Source organism: Betta splendens, chromosome 1 (assembly GCF_900634795.4).
Source record: "Betta splendens chromosome 1, fBetSpl5.4, whole genome shotgun sequence".
NCBI lineage: Eukaryota > Metazoa > Chordata > Actinopteri > Anabantiformes > Osphronemidae > Betta > Betta splendens.
Genome location: NC_040881.3, coordinates 4336693 through 4357699, shown reverse-complemented (window position 1 = coordinate 4357699; position 21007 = coordinate 4336693). Strand labels below are relative to the sequence as shown.

The 21007-nt window shown below is 47.9% G+C and overlaps 1 protein-coding gene across 3 annotated transcripts; it reads right to left on the bottom strand.

The window, feature by feature from the left end:
* Positions 1–115: 115 nt before the first annotated feature.
* Positions 116–20580, bottom strand: LOC114852795 (protein kinase C beta type-like). 3 transcript variants are annotated; one of them, XM_029145450.3, is made up of 17 exons: positions 20184–20580; positions 19373–19404; positions 12651–12733; positions 11485–11596; positions 8004–8132; positions 7467–7623; positions 7041–7175; positions 6850–6946; positions 6612–6758; positions 6356–6529; positions 6175–6266; positions 6016–6078; positions 5799–5937; positions 5646–5726; positions 5451–5558; positions 5185–5325; positions 116–1625 (listed from the first exon to the last, which is right to left on the bottom strand). In XM_029145450.3, exons 1-17 carry the CDS (start codon positions 20345–20347, stop codon positions 1473–1475), a joined length of 2007 nt encoding a protein of 668 aa, XP_029001283.1. In that variant the 5' UTR covers positions 20348–20580; the 3' UTR covers positions 116–1472. The 3 variants fall into 3 exon arrangements, with proteins under 3 accessions (XP_029001283.1, XP_029001275.1, XP_029001292.1); XM_029145442.3 differs by lacking the exon at positions 116–1625 and adding an exon at positions 3206–4795; XM_029145459.3 differs by lacking the exons at positions 116–1625; positions 11485–11596; positions 12651–12733; positions 19373–19404; positions 20184–20580 and adding exons at positions 3206–4795; positions 8210–9949.
* Between the last annotated feature and the right edge of the window lie 427 nt (positions 20581–21007).

Here is a 21007-nt window from a genome sequence, read left to right as displayed (position 1 = left end):
AAAATCAATTAGCTTCTCTTTGACCACTAGACCTTTAATCAAATTGTTGTTACAGCGAAATGTCAGTAAGGATCTAAATGTACAGCCCAGTAAAACTAAAAGACAGGAGCCAGTGTTTCTGAAATGGTATCATGATAGATCATTTTAATGCACATGAATGTAACCTTCCTGTAGGTGTCTCTCATGCGCAGGTAAACGCGGCGCATGCAACACACACTGAATGTCCATTTCCTCAGGTTGCTTTATAAAAGTTGCCCTCCTCTCCTCTTCTTCTCCTGCCTTTTGCATAGTAAACGCTTAATTTTGCCCTCGTCCTCCGGGTCGTGATCCCTCCCGACGTGCCAGCGTGGATGTGCAGAAAGAAAGAGAAGGGCCCAGTTCAGTGACGATTAAAGGAAAGAGGAACAGGATTAAAAGGAGGAGGCTGACGAGGAGCAGAGGGAGATGTGATGTGAGGAACAGCAGAGTAGCACTACATCCCGTTCCTATTTACACAAATACTGAAGCACGGTCATACAGAATTATTACATCTACTTTACAGGTTCGTATCACAGACACAGTCTTTGTGAAACCGACTCGAGTTCAGCCTGAATGTTTATCAGACCTGCATGTATCAGTTCGAGACACCGTGAGGAGCTTTCTCCTGTGTGATGTCAACAGCAAACCTTAAAGAGCTACTGTACCAACAAACATGGCATGCATAGAGGAGCTGCACCACAAAGACTGTATAGGCCTACACAGCACTAACCCACTGCGAACACAGTGCCCTAGTGAAAAGAGAGATAAGAGTAGAGACGCGTGTGGAGATATTGCTGCCCAACAGGCATTTAGGGGCGGGTCTCATTTTTTTATTACTTTTTGTTAGATTTTTTTTTTTGCATCAGTTTGGAAGACGAGACGTGCTTAAGACTAAGTTCAGGGCTAACTTGGACATGAGGTTATAAATGAGGACATTTGCCATTCGAAACAGATACGCCCCCCGAGCCTAACGCGAGCGTGTGTGAGAGCACATACATGACGACATGACACATATCGATCGTGGAATGTTCATGATGCGACTTTTACAGGCCGAGGCGAAGGAAATCAAGTAAACAAACACACACTGTTGTCAATCAATAGAGCACTAATACACAGCTACACTGTGGATGGGCCACGCTGGCCTCCTCTCCGTGGGGGGTGCTTCTGGAGGCCACACACAAACCGGGGTTTTCTGGACGTGGTCACACGGTCCGACTCTGACCCACCAGCAGCGGGAGCAATCTGCAGCTTGCCCTCTGTTCTGCTGAGTGAGTCTGTGGATGGGAATGCGCCTAAAGTGTGGTGCTTATGAGCAGATTACTGTCCGCTTCAGGTGCTGGTGTGGGCTGGGTTCTGCTGTGTGAGTCCAGATGGTGCAAACAAGATGCAGGACGACTCTCGAATGCAATGGATGAGCTGGATGTGCTGGAGTGAAGCCTTCAGGCAGGAACTTCTCAGACTTGGATAATATATTCAGGGTTAGTGTAGGAGAAGCCTTGAAACTCATTCTGGTCCAGGTTCATGATGAACAGCTTGTCCGTGGGCGTCAGGTCCACCGCCATCTTGGTGAACTCCTTGTCGAAGTTGGCAACGTCGCGTCGAGATTTCTGGCACAAGGACGGAAATATAGGAAAAATAAAGCAAAGAGAGAGGAAAGAATTAGAGAGGGAAAAGTTGAAGAGTACGGAGCGATTAAAAGGAAGGTCAGCAATAACGAGGTCAACGACAAGCAAAGAGAGCGACTGTCTCAAAGCAGCACAAACATGAAGCATAGAACAGGTGAAGGAGAAGAATCTGCAGAGGTGGGACTCACGCGCTCAGACTTTCAAGAATAAACTCACTCAGCGTAGTTTCCTTCCAATAACAACCACATTAAATAAATACGGAAGGCCCAGCTTTAATTTCTGTCCCCGGAGTGGAAAATAAATCATTCAAGCCAAAATTTCCACCTTTAAAGTTGATGTTTTAATACTGAATTTTACCTACAGGTACAGCTGAAAACGGATGACTGGCAGAACATTAATATGAACAGACATCTCAAATATTTCTGTGTTGATTTTAGTAAATGTCAAACTTTGCACTTTTTTGGGGGAAACGTTACGATTGTTTTACGTAACAGCTTTTATTTACTCTAAACAATATATTTTAAAAGACATAAATCTGTGTTGACAATTAAATAGTTAGTTGCACACAACAGCTTCACTATGATCAAGCATCTTAAAAAGAGGCGGGGATGATTATGTACTCTCTTACCCATTTTCGTACCCATATTCCTCACTTCACTACACCTCCTGAAGCTTTTAGCTTATTAGTAGTCCACACCTCTGCTAAAGTGAACATGGTGCCACCACAGGAAGTTAAGATTCAGCAACACACACACACACACACACACACACACACACGCACCATAACAGGACTGAGGAAGCAAGTCGACAGAAAGCAAACACATCCCGCAACAAACCCAGAGACAAAATCAAGAGACATGAACCCACCAGAAACAGATGCAGAAAGAAACGTTCCAGTACAAAAGGACCCAGCTGTAGACCAAACCACAACCAGAAGGGATTTCACACACAGGAAGTGAAGCAGTGAGCCCGAGGAAAGACACACGAATCACACACACACGTCACACACAAAGCTGTCGGTTTCCTACCTCCTCCTGAGTCTCATCACAGGGCTTCCAGCTGAAAATAGGAGGCTGGAAGCTGGTCCACGAACTCATCACTTATTCAGCCTGTCTTTGTGTTTGTTGTGTGTGTTTAGTGGGAAACACTTTGGCTCAATACAGCTTTTATAGGCAGAATGTAGAGTAACATGAACAGAAACTGGTGATATTTGTGTTTGGCAACTTTAAATGCATATATGAAAAATGAACAAATGTTTAATTCAGCAGCTTTCGGGACTTGAACTTGTTATTTTATCTATGTCTAAGCTACTGTACCAACATTTGACTTGCAATACTGCAATCTGGTGGAAAACAAGGTGAACTGAATGAGTTGTGGGAGAAGTTGCTGCTGGTGAAGGTGATTATTAGCACAAATGTCTAAGAAACGTTTCTAGTGGTCATGTTTCCAGATGTTATGATCATTTAGCTACTTTGATTGATCTCCGTTGTCAACCTGATCAATGTTAAACAGCTTCAAGTGTCAGTACATGGGCATCAGCAGTAACAAGTCGGACGCAGCAGTAGTAGTCTGGTAGGCACCAGTGAGTATATTATCAGCTTCCAGTCATACAGGACAGTTACACATCCACAAAACCTCTCATCCAAAAAAGTTATCTAAATATCTCTGTGATAAAGAATTCGATATATATGTTTTTGCCATTGCTGATTCGTCACTGTTACAACCGTCACAATGAGCGCTAGCTTTTTGCCGCCTGGCAGACTCACAACCTTCAGGAAACAGTAACAGAAACTAATCTCTGACGCCGCCTTCTTCCTTTTTGATACAAGCTCAACGAACATTTGACACATTGTTACTACCCTGCATCATAACACAGTAACAAAAGAATAATACAACCTGCCTTACATCTCATTTCCATGGGTGTTTTATTTGTGAACAAATAAGCTATAATCTAGTAATCATACATGTATTGTAACATGGCACAGGATGGCTGCCCTTCATCACAGTTATTCAGGACAATAGTTTACTGGATTTACTGTATTGGCACTTTTGGACATCCTGGACCTGTTTGCCTAAGTTACACTACCAGCTTCACGAGGCTTCTACAGGGCTCTGTCATATGTGAAGTGTTCCAGAGATAGTATGAGACACGCCCCCGTCATTAAAAACACAGTGTCATGTGGAGAAACGTGAGAAAAATGAAGAGCTGTCAATCAAAAATCACTAACTCGACGCAGACTGCATGTTTAAAGACGTCTCTACTCTGACTGGTTAAAATTTCAAAAGTGTTCCGAAAAGCTCACCACAACACTGACTGAACATAAAGTATTTGGTCCTATAGACAAAAGTAAAGTCAACATTAGAAAACTGATTAGTACTCAAACAATTATAGCAAAGCAGTTGGTCAGTTTTCACTTACACTGTATGAATATTACCAATATGTGATCATAGTACACTCATCAATATTACTGATAGGTCGTTAAAGTCAATTTACAGTCACAAGGTGTTCGACACAGACAGAGCAGGTTCGGGAGTGAACGTGTCTGCAGCAGCAGTGGAACATGCTAAATCACAGTAAACTGAGGACAGTGGCGTCTCTGGAAACAGAACGTGGATATCTGAGCGTCTCTTCCAATTCCTAGCATTTGAGCACCTCTTTGCTGTTTTATCCAAGTCTTAATAAAGGAATATTTGAGCATTTGGGGAAATATGCAGTGTTCATTTCTTTTAGTCAGATAGGAGAACCTACTGTGTGAGGGGTCTTGGCTCCTCGCAGGCTTTATGCTAAGCTAACAATCGCCCCTGACTCTTGCTCCAGACCAAACACTGGACGAACCAGCCTGTTCATCTTACTTTGGCAAAGAAATCAAACAAGCCTATTTCCCAAAAGTGAACAGTTCCCTCTGCTGACTGCAGCCTGGATGTGACATCTTTAAACATCTTGCATGTTTTTGAGGCATGGGGGGTTAACTATAGCGGCCCGGTGATATGTAGCATGGTCAGTGGGTTGTGTGAGGGTACTCAGGGTTAACAAATGAGAAGCCTTGGAATTCTTCCTGGTCCAGGTTGGATATAAGATCCTGATCTGGGGGGGTCAGCTCTGGGGGGTGGCGTGTGAAAAAGCGATCAAAGTTCTCCGCGTCACGCCCACACTGCCATGGAGAGGAGGAGGGGGGGAGGGGGTGGAGAGAGAAATGGGGGGTGAGTTTGGTGGGGGATGTAAAGAAAAAAAAATGAGAACAAACAACACGGAGAAAAAAGAGATACAACTAGAACATGGCATCAACCAATCAAATCGCACACAGTCAAAAACTGTGGATTTCTATTGGTCCATATGTGAGAAAGTGACATCTCGGCTTCATCATTGGTGACTACGCTAACTCCAACAGTGCATTCGTCAGAGCAGTGACCAATGGCAGGTGATGGCTGGGTGTGGGGAATGAGCAGGCTGGTCCTCCATCGGGAACTCACCTTCAGAGTCGGACTCCCTTTCTCAATGCAACTGAACTCTTAGGTAACTGAACCAGTGAAGTATACTCACAGCTTTAGGTTTGAAAGGTGGTTGGACCTCTTTACTCTCCAGCTTTTCCCAGTCTATGTAGCGGAAGAAGGCGTGTTCTTTGATGTCCCGCTCCCCTTCTGGACCGCAGCCCAGACGCTTCCCCGGGTGTTTGGTCATCAGCTGAGATCACAAGCACATGATGTCAGAGTCTGAACATGTGTACAGCAACATGAATATACCAAAGCATAAAAACATGGGTGTCCTTCAAAACGAAGCACTTTACACAGATTTCAAGGTGCTCTCACCCCCTTGCAGATGGCGACAGCTTCTTTGGACATGGATTTAGGGTAAGAGACGTGATGCTCCATGATCGACTGGAACAGCTCATCTTCATCCTCACCGTCGAAAGGAGGCTGAAGAGGCACAAAGATGACGCAGAGCATCCCTTTGTCTTCTTGTCGCCATTGTTGTAGTAGAAGGACAAACACTAGAGTACAAACCTGTCCAGCCAGCATTTCATAGAGAAGCACTCCAAAGGCCCACCAGTCCACAGATTTCCCATAGGGCTGATACGCGATGATCTGCAGAGAGGAAACTCTGTCTTACTCTGAGGGTAGCGGGTAAAAAACCACAGCTGTCGGCTCAAAACTCACCTCTGGTGCTATGTAGTCAGGTGTTCCACAGAACGTCTTGGTGGTGACGCCGTCGAACATGTTTTCTTTGCACATGCCAAAGTCGGCGATCTTTATATGGCCCTCGGCGTCCAGCATCACGTTGTCCAGCTTCAGATCCCTGTCAAGGAACCCACACACAGTTAGCACACGTTACCTGACACGGTTTCATCTATAGACTGGAGTCAAAGGGACTCACCGATACACGATGCCTTTGGAGTGGAGGAAGAAGAGCCCGATGGCGATCTCTGCAGCATAGAAGCTACGACAGACAAACACCAGTTTGTCACCAAAAAGTACAACTAAGGAGAGAACGCGAAGAAGCGCGACGTCTGTACTGTTCAGTGTCTGTACTCACACAGCGTGAGGCTCCTTGAACTTTCCAACCTGCTGGATGTGGTACATCAGGTCTCCTCCATTTATATACTCCATCACAAAGTACAGTCGGTCCTGGAACACGGAAGGATTGAAGATGAGGTGGTCAGTGTCCAGTGCGTGCAGCAGTGTGGCTGTCGGCAGCCTCTATCACGAAGCCCTACCATTGTTTGGAAGCAGGAGTGCAGCTGAGTGAGGAAGGGTGGTTTCCCAGACAGAGCCAGAACCCGCTTCTCCACCATGGTGCACTCCACATCATCGTCCTGGATCACCACGTCCTTCTTCAGGATCTTGATGGCGTACAACTCGTCGGTACCTTTCCTCTCCGCGAGCATCACCTGAAGGAACGGACGCAAGCATGTAAATGAGGCGCTTCCGTCCGACGCCGAGCTCGGCCAGCGCTGCGTTCGCTCGCGTCACCTTGCCGAAGCTGCCTTTGCCGAGAACCATGATGAAGTTGAAGTCGGAGAGCTTGACGCGGTCCTGGTTGCCATTGCTGTCAAACTTGCAGACTGAGGAGGAGGAGGAGGAGGAATCTGTGGGCTTCCCTGGACCCACTCGCGCTCTCTGAAGAGAGAAGGAACCCACAATAAGTCTCCCGAGCACGGATTCCATCGGCCGGTGATCTGGTAATTACGTGTCTGTGCGCTTATCTCACCTCCAACCTCTGTCGCAGCTCCTCGTTACCGTCCTCCCCATCAGGCTGAACGGGAACGTTGAAGTATTCTCCCTCCTCCTGAGACAGCAGTTTGTACCTAAACCCCGAAAAGGCAAAACACGTGAGACAAAGGCAGCGGAACGAGGCCCTAAATCATTCACAGCCCTTGTGTCGAACGTTCCCCGTCGTACCATCCGTCGATGCCCTGTTTCTGGAGCTCTGAGATCCCAAAGGACAGGGACCCCATGAAGTCATTCCTGCTGGTCAGATCCCAGTCCCACACTTCCACGGAGAGACGACGGTCCTTGTCACTTTCTTTGAGGTTGCTAAAAAAAGGAGCGTATGACATTCAGAGGAAACATCAAAGGATTACAATCGATTTTCAAGGTCACGTTTGTGATTTCTCATATATGCAGTGTTAATGCTGGTACATTTCCTATCAGACACTAAAGCAGAACACAGAACGAGGACAGGGTCGCTTGCATGAGCCCCAGTTAGTTTTGGCCTTATGTGACTGAAAACGGGGCCAACAGAGAGAGACACTTTAAATCAAACCTTTATGTTCTAAAAATAAGTGTGTTGTGCGACGTGGCACAAAAGAAGAAGAGGGGTCTCACAAGGTGAAGGACTCGTTCCAGGTGGGGTTCAGGCAACATTTGATGGTTTTGGTCTTCTGCTTGCTCTCACTCTTGGGATCTGGGATCAGCTTGAGCTTGACGTATGGGTCTGAAAGGCCGTTTGGGTCCATGGGCACCAGGTTCTTAGCCTCTTTGACTGTAGGGGTTGGAAACATAGATATGAATAGGTGGCATGGGAATAAAACATTCCAAATTAAAACACTCTTTCTGGCAGATTGGCGTTGAAGTCTACAGTTAGTCCTTTCCAGAGGACAGCAGGAGGCGAAGTGCTGATCTCAGTCCAGTTCTGGCCTGCCCTAAATAACTCTGGATGCATTTTGCAACACTTAACAACAGTTTAGCTTCTGTTTTATAATCAATTCACGGCGGTGGAGGAGAGAGAGAGGCCTGGCACGTGGACGCGTGTCCCACTGTGGATGTGGGTCAATCGTTGGACCATCGATCTGCTAATGGGCTTTCCAGTTTTGGTCTTGGGCCGACGGAGAACAGGAATGGATGGAGGGGCTGAGCACTCACTGGTGACAAGCAGGGTGTCCTCGGTGATCCGGGCAGAGATATGGATGCGTCCTCTCCTCTCGGTGTGATCTGTCCCACACAGGCTCGGGACGTTGGCCACGCAGCGCTTGTGGATGTTCATCATACAGTCTAAATACAAATGTACACAAAAAACAACCTGGTCACAGTCTGTCCATATTGTGCATGTTTCATCATTATCGCTGTACCTTTAGCTGGACATCCTCAGATTACAGACCAACTGCTTCATCTTTTTACATGTAGTTTTGAGACACCAGCATTCCTACTAGTTTTTCAAGCTTCTTTGAGATCTGGTCACTGCTCGGTCTCAGTGTCGACTCTCTACACAATGTTGATATCTGAAAACTCAAGCTTATTTGGTTAATTTGTGTCATTTTAATAATTTTTTTATAAAGTTCAGTCCGATCACAACTACACCTAAATGATAAGTGGAACAAAGGTCTGTCATAAACTAGGATATTAAGACAGCACTGAACTAATAATAGCATCAAGCATAAAAATGAATTAATTAATTGTAGACTTTGAGCCCATGTAGTTGCCCAGTGCGTCCACTAGGTGTCAGGCTGCTCCAGACGTCACCTCATCCAACACCTCCACTGATGAGGTGTTGGAGGTGTTGCAGAGGTGCCAAGTTAGACGGCATCTGCTGCTGTGTGTGTTTCCTATTTGTAACATTTCATTGGGTAGATTTTCCAAAGCTGTCAGCCGGGGCACTGAACACATTATTCATTTATACATCTTTACGCTGCCATCTGCCTGCTCAGCTACACTTACTATCGAAAGGTTAATACCTTCAGAGGAGGGATGCCCCAGGAAGAGCGCGTTTAATGCTACAGAAGACGACATGTCTCAGCAGCTCAGCTGAGGGTCAGAGAGAATGAGGATTCCATCGGACCCAGGTCAGAGTAGAAGTAGAGAGTGCCGATGAGAAGGATCATTAGAGCTTCAGGGGAAGGCGGTTATTTGTCGGTACCAACACAACAAATATAGATCTTCATTGAACATCCAAATTATCCTTAGGTACTCAGTTTATTTGCAGAATATTTCCTCATTGTGTGCATTTCCACTACTGCAAGTCAAAGCTAGTTTTACAGCGTATTGTAATTTGTTCATGTAAATCATGTAAATGGAACAACTTTCACCCAGTTTCTTCTGGTTCCTACTCTTGTCAGCTCAGCGTTGTCACACATGGCGGTTAAAGCTGAGGTTTAAGCGCAGCAGAGACCAACCTTTTGTTAAAAGCAGGGAACGGAGAAATCCTGAGGCTTAAGATAAAGTGAGCTATTTTAATGTTGGGGGTCCATATTAAAAATGCCAGCGTCGATTCTGGTTCTCCTCCAGGATCATTCTGGATGTCTGACCCCATGACCCCAGTTTGGCGCCGCTGAGCTCACCTCTGCACGGCACAGACCGCTGCAGCGCCAACCTGCTCTGAAACATCCCTGCGACATCCCGTCCACGGACACACTCGGATCAAACGCGTGCAGGTGCATTTCCAACGCTGACGTTTTGGATCGTACGAGTAAAACGTTTCAAACCGCACCGCTACAGTGTGTTTAGGTTTTCTCTGCAGCTGGCAGACGAACAAAGCAGCTTAGTCACTGCGTTTCACAGCTCATGAGCCAAAATGAACCTTCACTTCAGACGGAGACCCGAAAAAGAAGCTGCATAAAAGTCCATTATAATGAAATAAACACTTTGTGGAACTGTAACATGTCTAATACCTTTTCAGCAAAAGCCTGGAAATAAAGTATGATGGTGGACCACTCTGGCCACTCATTCAGAGTCGCTGGTATATTTTTATTTCTAGTGCTGTTCTATATAAATTCCGTTTATACATTTCCAAATATATTTCCTTGAATTCATTTTCCAATCAGTGTCAGAGTTGATTTGTGTGCAGACGGGGCGCAGAGCCGCTGTCTGTGCAGACGGGGGTGGGAAAGGAAAGCTTTCATGCTTCCCTCTTGCAGCCACCTGAAATAGTTTGCAGACGGAAATTAAATTAATGAATTTGGCACGGCAGATTGAATTGAAGGCCACTCTGAGCTCTGCGGTGACTGTTGTCTCTGCTTCTAGCACATTTTTAGCTTTTTTAACATGGACATCTGTGTTTGTAAACCGCTCTGTTCTTGGCTTATTTAAGTGTTCACACATTGTTGCCTGGTTCTATTATTGTAATGTGTGTGTTTCGTGCTGCATTGTTGTGTCTGAAACTGAAATGCCACCTTTTGGTCAGGTTTCCTTTGCAAAAGCTGTTTCTAACCTCAGTGGGTTTTACCCAGTTAAATAAAGCCACTAAGTCAACGTCTGAAGTCTGAAAGTTTGTTTGATGAATCATGAGAAAGCTGAGGCCGTGATGCTGTGCTGTACAGGTATCTGAGCAAAAACCTCCCATTAAACGCGACTTAATAACGGCTGGTAATTAAATGAATACATTAAATTATCTGGGGTCATCATGTCTCCATTTTGGGCCCACAACTACAGTAACACCTCACCTGGTCCTCACACAGACTCAGCTCCTCACTACTAGAGGCAGAATGTTAAAACTAGCTACAGCTAAAATAATGTATATAACAATAAAATAAAAATGGGCCGTAGGTTTTTTAGATCTTTTTGCAGCAGGAAGCTTTGTAAAGGCCACATACCTGTGCTCATGAAATAAAGTAGAACAGATAGACAGCACATCTTGACTCATTTGTCACCTGATTTCTTAGAAACAGATTAAAATAGCAAACGGTTCCGTCTTTGTGACCACCATCGGGCAAATGATCAGCTTTAAATGAAGCTGCAGGAACGTGACAATGTTACAGGATACTGTTTGTCATTAAGGTGATACCATTATTTTTGGTTGAATTGAATCGACCTAAGGGTTCATCACTGACTCATGGCGAGTGCTCATGTCTGTCCTGTCCTGTAAGTACTGTATGAGAGAAAGCTTCACGACGGCCTGAGCTTCATTCCACGCTGCCTGTTCTCAGGACTGATCCTCTGGCAGACACTGGTTGACTTTTGAACGGGACTGTCTGCTGCCATTTATAATGAAGAATTCAATTTAGGTTTTGAGCCAGGCATCAAGTTACTAATTAACAGTATAAACCAGCAGTAAAAAACAAACCTATGAGCAATAAATGACTGAATGATGAATGAATGATCTGATTCCAGTGAAGCAAGATAAGACCAATGGAAACATTAACCAATTATTAATTTAATTGATGATGTTTTTTCGAATCTGATATTTCCTTCTCATCGTGACGTATATTGTTTCTCAGGGAGAGACTTATCGTGACCCAAACCCAGCCCAAAGCTTTGGAAAAAGTGCTTTCATTTGGCTTTGAAAATGTAACCTCTGAAATACAAAACTGGTAAAGTGAGAAGTTCTGATTATGGCCTCTAAAGCACAGGTGTTCATGGGGCAACAGGTTCTCGCTCACACAAAGACACAGGGAGATGTTGGTGTACGTACGGTCACATTTCATGCCCTGGTGGATCAGACCGTAGAGGAGGGAGCCGCAGTGGTCGCAGAAGGTGGGGCTGGAGTACGTGTGCACTTTAAACTTGTGTTTACTACGAGGATCCTGCAGAGACGGAAACACAGACAGGAGGGAACAGGACACTTGAATTCAAACTAATCCACGCTGACTCAGTGCTGTGCTTAGACTGTGTTAAAACATTAAAAACTGCAGGGTCAGGTGTTCTCAGCTTCCAGTCAGGCGGTATTTAAAGGGTCGGTTCACCCAAATTACAAGGAGACATGTTCTTTTTGTACCTATGCAGGTGAGAACCCCCTGATGGTTTCAAACATATGTATCTTACAAAGCAGAACCACAACAGAACCAAAGTACAGCTCCCACTTAAGGTTTGTGGAACAGGAACCTGTAACATTGGTGCAGCACAAATTTAGATAATGGTCACAAGTGAGTTTATCAGAGCAAAGAATTAAACTGAGAGAAAAAAAAATACTTGCACTGACTGAGTTTGAAGGACGTACAAAAATAGAAAACAGCTTTGGGGATGCAACAAAAACACTGGACGCCAGAGGAGTTTCAGAATAAAAGCCATCAGCCTCTAGAACTGAATCTACGTTGACACGTATATGTGCGTCTTTGTGGTGTGGACACATGTTACTGCACTACTGTTATCGTGGGGAAACTCATGTCATGAAAAAGACGTTTGGGCTTAAGTGGCTTTAAGTTTAGAGTCAGGCTCAGGTTTAAGGAATTAAAGCTGTGCTGAAATGAAGTGGCTCATTAACCTGAGCAGCCAGGCAGCACTTTCTCCTCACTGTCATGTGTGAGTGTGATGGAGCTGTACTCCAACCAGAGCGCAGCCTGCGTGAACTCGGCTCAAGCTCAGAGTCAGGTACGTTGACGTCGCCGCGTGTACAGAAGCACAAGTGTGGTAGGAAGGACACAGGACTGCTATTAATAAACAGCATTCAGCAGCAAAGCTCCCAAGCACGTGCCATCATTAATATTTAACTTGAGCACGTGAGGAGTGAGCTTATTGTTTACTATTCTCACAAAAGACTGTAATGTCTGTATGCACAAAAATAAACAAAGATTCTATCAAAGCAGTGTGGCTTTGTGTGTGTGTGTGTGTGTGTGTGTGTGTGCGTGTGTGTTGACTTACGTCGGAGGCGGGCCCTTTGTCGGCCCCTGGACAAGAAAAGGTGACAAACTCATGACAGCGCTTATGAACCACAAAGCAGCACACTGGGGAGAAAGAAGAGGCAGAAAAAACAGGCCGGTGTTAACGCTGCCGAGCCAAAAAAGGCGACACAATAGCAACAAAGAGATGAATCAATATGTCAATTATGTGGCATTAGTCATAGCACAATAGGCTGCTCATATTTCAGCAGTTCCCATTTGTTCCTCCCTTGCTGTCGACATCTATATTTAGTTTTATTGCTTCAGTTACATTATTTAATATGTAACCGCATCACCGTGCAGCATCTCATAATCGCGGCCCAAACCATTAAAGCTGCAACAAGAAACTTCCCAAGCTGCTCCAAATGGCAGCAGCCTCTGCACTTGATTCAATTGCAGGCTTCGGCTCCCTGCTCCGGGACGTGCTGGAAACCAGCGGGTCTGCAGCCGGGCCCAGGCCAGAGCCCGTGGAACCCAGACAGGAGGAGGGGGCTGCGCCGCCGCCGGTGAAGGCAGCGACGCGAGGAACGGGGGGGGGAATGAGCGCTTTCCACTTTCTGGATGATGTTACATCTACAGTTGTTTGTGGGGAAAAAAGGGGAAGCAAAATCCACTGAATAGTCAAACACAAACTGACGTCATATCTTCCTCATCATCCTCTGTAAACCGTCAAAGTTTGACAGAACAAATGCTTCAGTAAACGTATGAACAACTTCTAAATTTTAGTTCCACTTTGAAAACCCCAAATGCTAATTATCAAGTGCACTGTGAAACACCATCTCGCACAAATTTCACAGTTCTAAACCACAAGGGTTCAAGTGTTTCACACTAAAACACACAATATGGACGCCTGCGGTTTCACAGCTTAGTTCATTAAAAGAAGAGTCTTGACAGGTTTACTTGTATTACTTATTTGCATTCAGGCTAATGATCGTGTTGGTAATAGTGACACAAAAGTGACACGAATAAATGAGCCAATGATTGTTTTGGAAGATTAAAAAAAAACAAAAAAACAATGCAACCAGGTGAACTGAACTGACATCAGATCATCGCTGGCCACATGTGTAGAGCAGCTGATCCCCGTCCATCGTCACCATGACGATCACCATCAGGTGGGAAATACCGATTCAGGCCGAGGCCTCAGCTAAGACGGCATCTTCCGTCTCCGAGAGGCTGCATCCACCTGACGGACACTAACAATAGCGTCGCTGTCACGGTGACGGGGGGGAATTTCCTGCAGAGCAGAGGCCAGAGAGCATGCTCGGAAACCTTCACACCTGCCACCATGGTTCTCAGCTCCCCACTCTGAACACGGAACACGCGGCAGACGCTGTAATTACCCCGTCAGTGACGGCGACGCGCCGAGGCCGGTGCCGCAGCTGCAGCCGGCGCTCAGCGACGCTCAGCGAGGCTCAGCGAGGCTCAGCGAGGCTCAGCGAGGCTCAGCGACGCCCAGCGACGCCCAGCGAGGCCCAGCGACGCCCAGCGACGCCCAGCGAGGCTCAGCGACGCCCAGCGACGCTCAGCGAGGCCCAGCGAGGCCCAGCGAGGCCCAGCGACGCCCAGCGACGCTCAGCGAGGCCCAGCGAGGCTCAGCGACGCCCAGCGACGCCCAGCGAGGCCCAGCGAGGCAGAGGAGGAGGCCACGACCTGGACCCCACGCTGCCGGAGACGCAGGGGTTCAGAGTTTAGCCTGTTCTAAATCTGACAACTGCAGCGATGACGGAGGAAGAGGTGGAGAGAAGGGGAAGCGCTGCTTCAGGAGGCCGCACGCTGGTTGTGATGCGGTTTCTAAATATACACACAAACACACACGTTTCAGTGTCAATTTGTCACCAGCCGCTGTTGTTGCCTTTATTTAACTGAAGAAGAAACAGTTCGATGCGCGACAGCTCCTATCGACGCGCCTCGAACGTTTATGAGCAACGGTGAAGTTCTGCAGCACCAACAGCAGCTTAAGTCGGGTTTGGGACTTGAGTGCTTTTTCGGTGGACAATGAGAAGGACAACGCAGCCTCATCGCTGCAGACGGGCCGTGTCTGGTGAAAAGACAAAGCAGCTTCCAACTCTTCCAATTTTGACAGACCGCTTCACTGCCGCAGCTCCACTGTGGTTCATCCATCAGGTGTTTAAAGCTTACTGCAATTTAGAGCAGTTCCGCAATGACTCGAATATGCACAAATTCAGTTCACATCTCTGGACTTTATATTAAGACAAGTGTGTCACTAAGCTCTGGTTGAACCGTGCTGCAGTTTCACGAGGCACCGGTGCAGCAGGCGCCGCTTTCCACAGGTTTCCTGCAGTTAAGCAGCACAATGTGGTGTAGACCTGGACCTGCAGCTTCTCCTGCATCCGTCCAGCTGCAAAAGCACGATGCTAATTAAACCCAGAAGAAGAAAGGGAAACGCAGACAGGAGGAGGAAGCAGGAGGAAAAGAAAGTGCTGAAGAATCAGTCAAACGGAGAGCGAGAACGTGTGCGACTGCACACGTGTGTGTGTGTGTGTGGGCAGGAAGGGATGGGGGCACAGCTGGGTTTGAGGCAAAGTGAGGGGGTGGAGAATTCATTTGTGTGTTCGCGGCGTGTCAGAAACAGAGGAGTGGAGCAGCGGCGAAGGCAGAGACGGCTGCGATCGTCCCTCAAAACGCTTTGTTGTCGTGAATCTGCCCGTCACACGCGTGTGCGTGCGTGTGCACAAACACACGCCGACGGCTCAGAGACCGGACCGCTGACCCGCCGGGGAAGTCGCCGCTCTGTTGCCTAGCAACCAGGCTGAGCCCTACAGTCCAGTCCACGCTCGCCGCCCCGTGCGGCTGACGGACGGCGTTACGACCGAATCGGATTTCGCGCCATCTTGGATCCGCGGACGATGTCATCGCTGCTCAGGCCTCGCGCGCCTCCAGCTGCCGAGTGGCTGCGTCCACACACAGTGCGATGAGCCGCCACCAGTTACAGGGGAAACACAGTAAAAACCGACTCATCAACATGACCGATGTCTAACAAACAATGACTTCACTTTTTGAACCGAGGTTTTTACTGAATCATGTTTTCTGCTGCCTCCTCTCAGACAAACCTTCCTCTGGTCTCATCACATGCTTCCATACGTCCATAACTATGAAGAGAATCACCTGTCAGCATCAACTAAAGCTACATTAAAATACAATTAAAGCCTGTTTCTACTGAACAGTTGCATTTTTACACTTTTTTGATCTTGGCGTCTGATGCTCTCCTGTCTGTCTATCAGGTACCACTGGTTTGCATTAAGAGCAGACGCCCGTGAGAACTGTCTCTGAACCAAAACACTAAAGATTGAGATGAATCGGCTGAAACTCACTACAAAGTTTCAGAAACCGCTGGAAGCTGCAGACTCAAGAGCGCTGTCTGAAAGTTCACATTTCGCCACAAAAACAGTGAGAGCATTCAAGAAATCACACTTTGGTACGAATACGCATGCACATGGAATGATGCAACCACGAGAGCGCGGGTCAAGGGTCCAGTACGCAGCAGCTGGGACGTGACCCGGGTCAACTGTCATTCAGTAAATCACAGGTAACGATTAATCAATAGGAGATAGAAGATCTATGTCGTGAAGATGAAGCAATCTATTAATTGAGTACTTAGCAGAAGTGCCTGTTGACCAAACACCAGCCATTGATTTCTGAGCTTTAGCTCTGGATTTGTTGTACTATGCGTAGAACTAATAAAAATTTAAGTATATAGGCTAAATATAAAATCCATTCAATGTGCTTTAAATTATACCAGAGCCCCAACTCAGATTACTGTTAATCTTTGGTCACTGGCAGTGATTTGTTCATTTCGCCCCTCGTCACAGCGCATCCCGACATCTGCCGCTCTCAGAGCCGGCGTTGCTTTAAAATTCATTGTGAAGAAGCTCCGTGACGAGCAGGCTGCTCCGTAAACCCTCCTAAGTATGCGATTTCTTGGCCGCGGTGTCACTAACATATCTTGTAATCAATATCTAAGCGTGGCTGCGTCTGTCACAGTCAGTCGCAAAGATACTATTTCAACCACTGATCAGTCAGCGGGCGGGAATAAAAGTCTACAGGCAACAACAACAGCAGCCAACCACATATTTATCACATTTATTGGTTCTTACAAAAGCAGTGAACTCAGTATGACGGATTTCAAATTAGATTATTATTATATTATACTATATATTTGCTCCTGTTTCCATGTACGTGCATCCGTGTGGGTCACAGGTTTTACTGTAGCCGCTTTTCTGGAGCCACATGCAAATCGGAGCTGGCTCATGATTCACTCTCACAGGAATTGGTGACGCACCTGAAACTGTCTGGCAGAAGACGAACCAATCGTGCACTTTAGTGGTTCAGAGGCCACGAAAATAGTGTAGCTTGTGTTCAGGAAGTTCTATTTCTGAAACGGGAGCAGGAGGCCGTTCTAATTGTGCCCACTGGCTCCGGCTCAGGTCACTCACAGGTGGATGTGCAATAATTAACGCAACTTCAACTAATCCCTGCAATTTGGAGGCACTCCGCACTGAAACGCGAGATCGCACGAGAGAGAGACGGTTACTTCCAAATCGAATGCAGATGTTGAAGACACCTCTGTCTTTGTGAGCAGAAAACCGTGACTGACTGAGCTGCGGGGCGTCTCCTCCCTCGTTAAGGCCACTAGTAACAACCGGGCTTCGACTGCACATCAGAGAGGCTGTTGTGAAATTTCCCTTAAACGTATCTGATGTAAATGTCTGAAAATAAACTTGCCCAACTCCAAACTTTCATCTGTTGTCTGAATCTCATTTTAGCAGGAAACGACACGAGAGCAGCTTCCTCTTTTTTTCTGTCAGCCCCCCCCCACACACACACACACACACAAATAAATCACCCCATGAAAAACAAATGTGTACCTGTAGAACAGGTATTCCAACAGGCACAGAGTTTTGCTGAAACACTAGTCTCCACATGTCAGATCAAGTCCAGGCCAGATGTTTGAAATTCTTCCAAATGGCTGCTGCTGTTGATCAGAGTGTGTACACACCCTTTCTTCCTCTAGTTCTGAGGAGGACACCCCTGTTTAAACAGACCTCACTCGTGTGTGAGCAAATTAAGGAAAAGAGCATCTAATAAACGTGTATTTAGAATCTTGTTTTTTAATATTTATAATCTGCATTGAGACTGAAGATATATTTATGTTTGTAAGCTACAGCTGTGATGACAAAAAGCTCAGAAACAGCTACTATCGGACTATCAGGTGACTGTTCAACAGCTGTTTCCAAGTCTGTATGTGTCTGAGGAGAATCTATTAGTAATAGATTTTGTTACTACTAATTATCTATTACTATTTTAAACAGGATAAAAGGACGGAAACACACTGCTGGGCACTGAATGATCCCGTCTCAAAGTGCATCACCTGAAGATCATCACGATGACATAAAATAGGATAAATGAATTAAATCCACAAATCGCTTCAACCACACCGAAAAGCAGAACATCTTTAACACTGCAACAGTTAGTTAACAGACATGAAGCAACTCAGGAACCTAAAGTGAAACTATTTCATAACTGATTTAGTTCATTGAGGGATAAATCTAATTCCAACTGCTTGTGCCTGTTTAACTTAACTTAAGCAAACCCCTGTTTAACCTGAGAAACTCCACTGAGCTCTTCCTTCAGCTCAGGCCGAACCACTTCCTACTGTATTTCTAGTTGTCCGGCAGAGGAATACTGGCGTTTCTATTTATGCAAACACTGTGTGGAAAAAACCTGTTAGTTCTCGTTTAGCGACACGGTGGACGTTCGCTGGTGGCGCCGTGGACTCAGACGCCTGAGCAGACGAACACACAGCGTGCGCTGGTTTTGGCTGTCTGCACCCAGTTAGTTGGGGCCAAACAGCTGCTGCTACGTGACCTTTGACCTCTAAAGTCAGAGTTTGCTCTACCTCATCTTCTGCAGTGCTCACAATAAATAAAATAAAAAAAAAATCACCCAAACTTTGCAATGACTTCCCGATCAATGGGCTCTTTAGCAAGCGTGAGCTGGGGAACTTTGGTCTTTCCTCACATGACTGGAGCGCGTCGAGTGGAGGTGGGCGTCCGCAGTGGATTTGTGAACCACGAGGAAGTGATACCGCCAGCGCGGCAGCATTTCGCTGCAGTGCGATGACACGAAATGTGACTGGCGCTCGTCACTACTGTACGCCGCTGCCTGTTTGTGAAACCATTTTGTTCAGACGTCCGTGTCTAGACACCCACCAGCCGCCCACCCGCAGCTACACATCACCGCAACCCACACACACACCGTTTTACAGTTCGAGTCAGATGACGGGCTCGGCGTGAGGGGAGAAAAGCCTTGAGAAACCTAACTTCCTGCTCCGTCTTCCTTCTGTCTTTCCACGGCCAAAACCCCGACATCTCGGCTTTCACCGCTCCACCAACTCTTCTACTCTTACATCTCTGCTGCCGCAGCCGCCTCGCGCTGTTCTCACTCTCATTTAACACTGCTGGCAAGGGCCCGCTTCGAGTTTGACACCTGCCTGCCAGCACCAACACACCGGGTCGCTGGCAACAGCGTGCGGCCCCGCGGCCCTCCACGCGCCGGGAGCGTGCACGTGCACGTGCGCGTGCGCCCGCGCGCGCACGGCAACACTCCTTCAGACAGCGAACATCCGTGCGCACACCCACAGCCATATGCAGGAGACGGGATTTGTGAATGAGGCCGCGCTCCTACCTTGGCACTGGAATCCCTGCTTCCCGAAGCCCCTGCGGACAGAAGACACACACGTGAGGTTTGGGGGACTCACAACAGGTGCACTCATATTTGCACACGTGCACGCATGCGGTACAGCGCAGGAGGATGAGCAAAACAACTGCTGAGACAGAGGTTGTGTTTGAATAAAAGCCCCTGAATATTCATGGAAGGCAGTTCTGGCGGCTTTTAATCTTTTCAAAAATGTTTGATTAGGACTGGTGCAATTCTCACAAATCCAGTTGCTGGAGGTGAGAAATGTTGTGGTACCGTTATTGTGTGCAACAATCTACAAACATTCGCGCCATTAACGCAAATGGCGAATAGAAGCAGTGCAGAAGGCCATTTTTGCTCCATCGGCCGCGCGGGGTGGAAACAGGTACGCGGGCCGCCGCGCCGCTGATCGTCGGGCCGCGTCGGGTCTTACGCAACCGCACGCGCAGGAGCGGCGGTAACAGTGGGGCCCTGTGTCTCTCCAGCTGCATTCCTCCACCAGACCTCCACTTTCAGGGATGCAGCAGCAGCTACCGCGCTGCGGCTGCCAACAACGCCCCCTCCCCTCCACCACCACCCCCCCTCCGGGCCTGTCGCAATGTGGAGGACTTGGAGAGGGGGGAGGAGGAGGAGGAGGGGGAGGATGGCGCATCGCTGTGTTTTTGACAATGACAGTGAATGAAACGGGGAACGCTGTCAGTGTGGAAGAGGAGGCCGATGAGAGGCGCCGCCGCCGCCGCAGCAGCGGCAGCGGCAGCAAGTGAATCACCTGTGTCCTTCCCCCCTGACGCACACTCACCAGATGAAGTCCGTGCAGTGGCTGCAGAAGGTGGGCTGCTTGAAGAAGCGCGCGATGAACTTGTGGTTCTTCACCTCGTGCACGTTCTTCTGGCGCAGGGCTCCCTGGCGCGCGAAGCCGCGCGCGCTCTCCGGCACCTCTCCGTCGCTGTTGGGGTCAGCCATCTTAAACGAGGAAGCGGCGGCGGTCCGAGAAGAACGAGGTGTGAGGAGCGCGGCGCGAGCGCGACGACGGAGGCAGAGGGGGCGAACGAGTCGCGGTGCAGCTGGTGCCTCCTCCTCCTCCTCCGTCTCCTCCTCTCCGCCCCGCTGGCCGCCGCGGTGTCGCTCGTGCTGCCGGTGTTTTCTCGGTGTGCGTCCGGCTCGCGCCGAAGCTGCTGCTTCTTCCGGCGGGTCCCCGTGCCGCGCGCCTGCTTCCCTGTTCTCACCAGCGCGTTGTTGCCACTTGCTTGCCCCTCTCTCTCTCTCTCTCTCTCTCTCTCTCTCGCTCTCTCCCTCGCTCTCTCTCTCCCTCTCAACCAGTTGACGATCAGAAGTACCACCTATGTTTGTGCGCGCGCAGCTTGTGCATGTCACACCTATGAAGCAAGCCTTGCCTGTGAATGAAAGCCGTGCCCGGCGCTGCTCGTGACCGCTTCCTCGCCGTTACTGGGTACGTGGTGGACCCCGGCTGCAGCAGGCTGCACGCGCCGACGCAGGGCTCACCTGTGCGCCACTGCCCGAGGGCACAGCGTGTTTCTCACAAGCGTGGACTGGGATGTGGAGGGGGGGGGGGGCTGAAGTTCCAGTTTAAGAGCTCCCTGCAGACGTGTGGATGCTTGTTTG

What these genes read in the sequence shown, in the direction of transcription:
- LOC114852795 (XM_029145450.3), bottom strand. Translation starts at nt 20,347, where the DNA reads ATGGCTGACCCCAACAGCGACGGAGAGGTGCCGGAGAGCGCGCGCGGC. An exon ending in AAACAGGGCATCGACGGATG is followed by an intron (nt 6,947 to 7,040) that starts GTACGACGGGGA and finishes TTCGGGGTTTAG; the next exon opens with GTACAAACTGCTGTCTCAGG. An exon ending in ACTCCTGCTTCCAAACAATG is followed by an intron (nt 6,267 to 6,355) that starts GTAGGGCTTCGT and finishes TCCGTGTTCCAG; the next exon opens with GACCGACTGTACTTTGTGAT.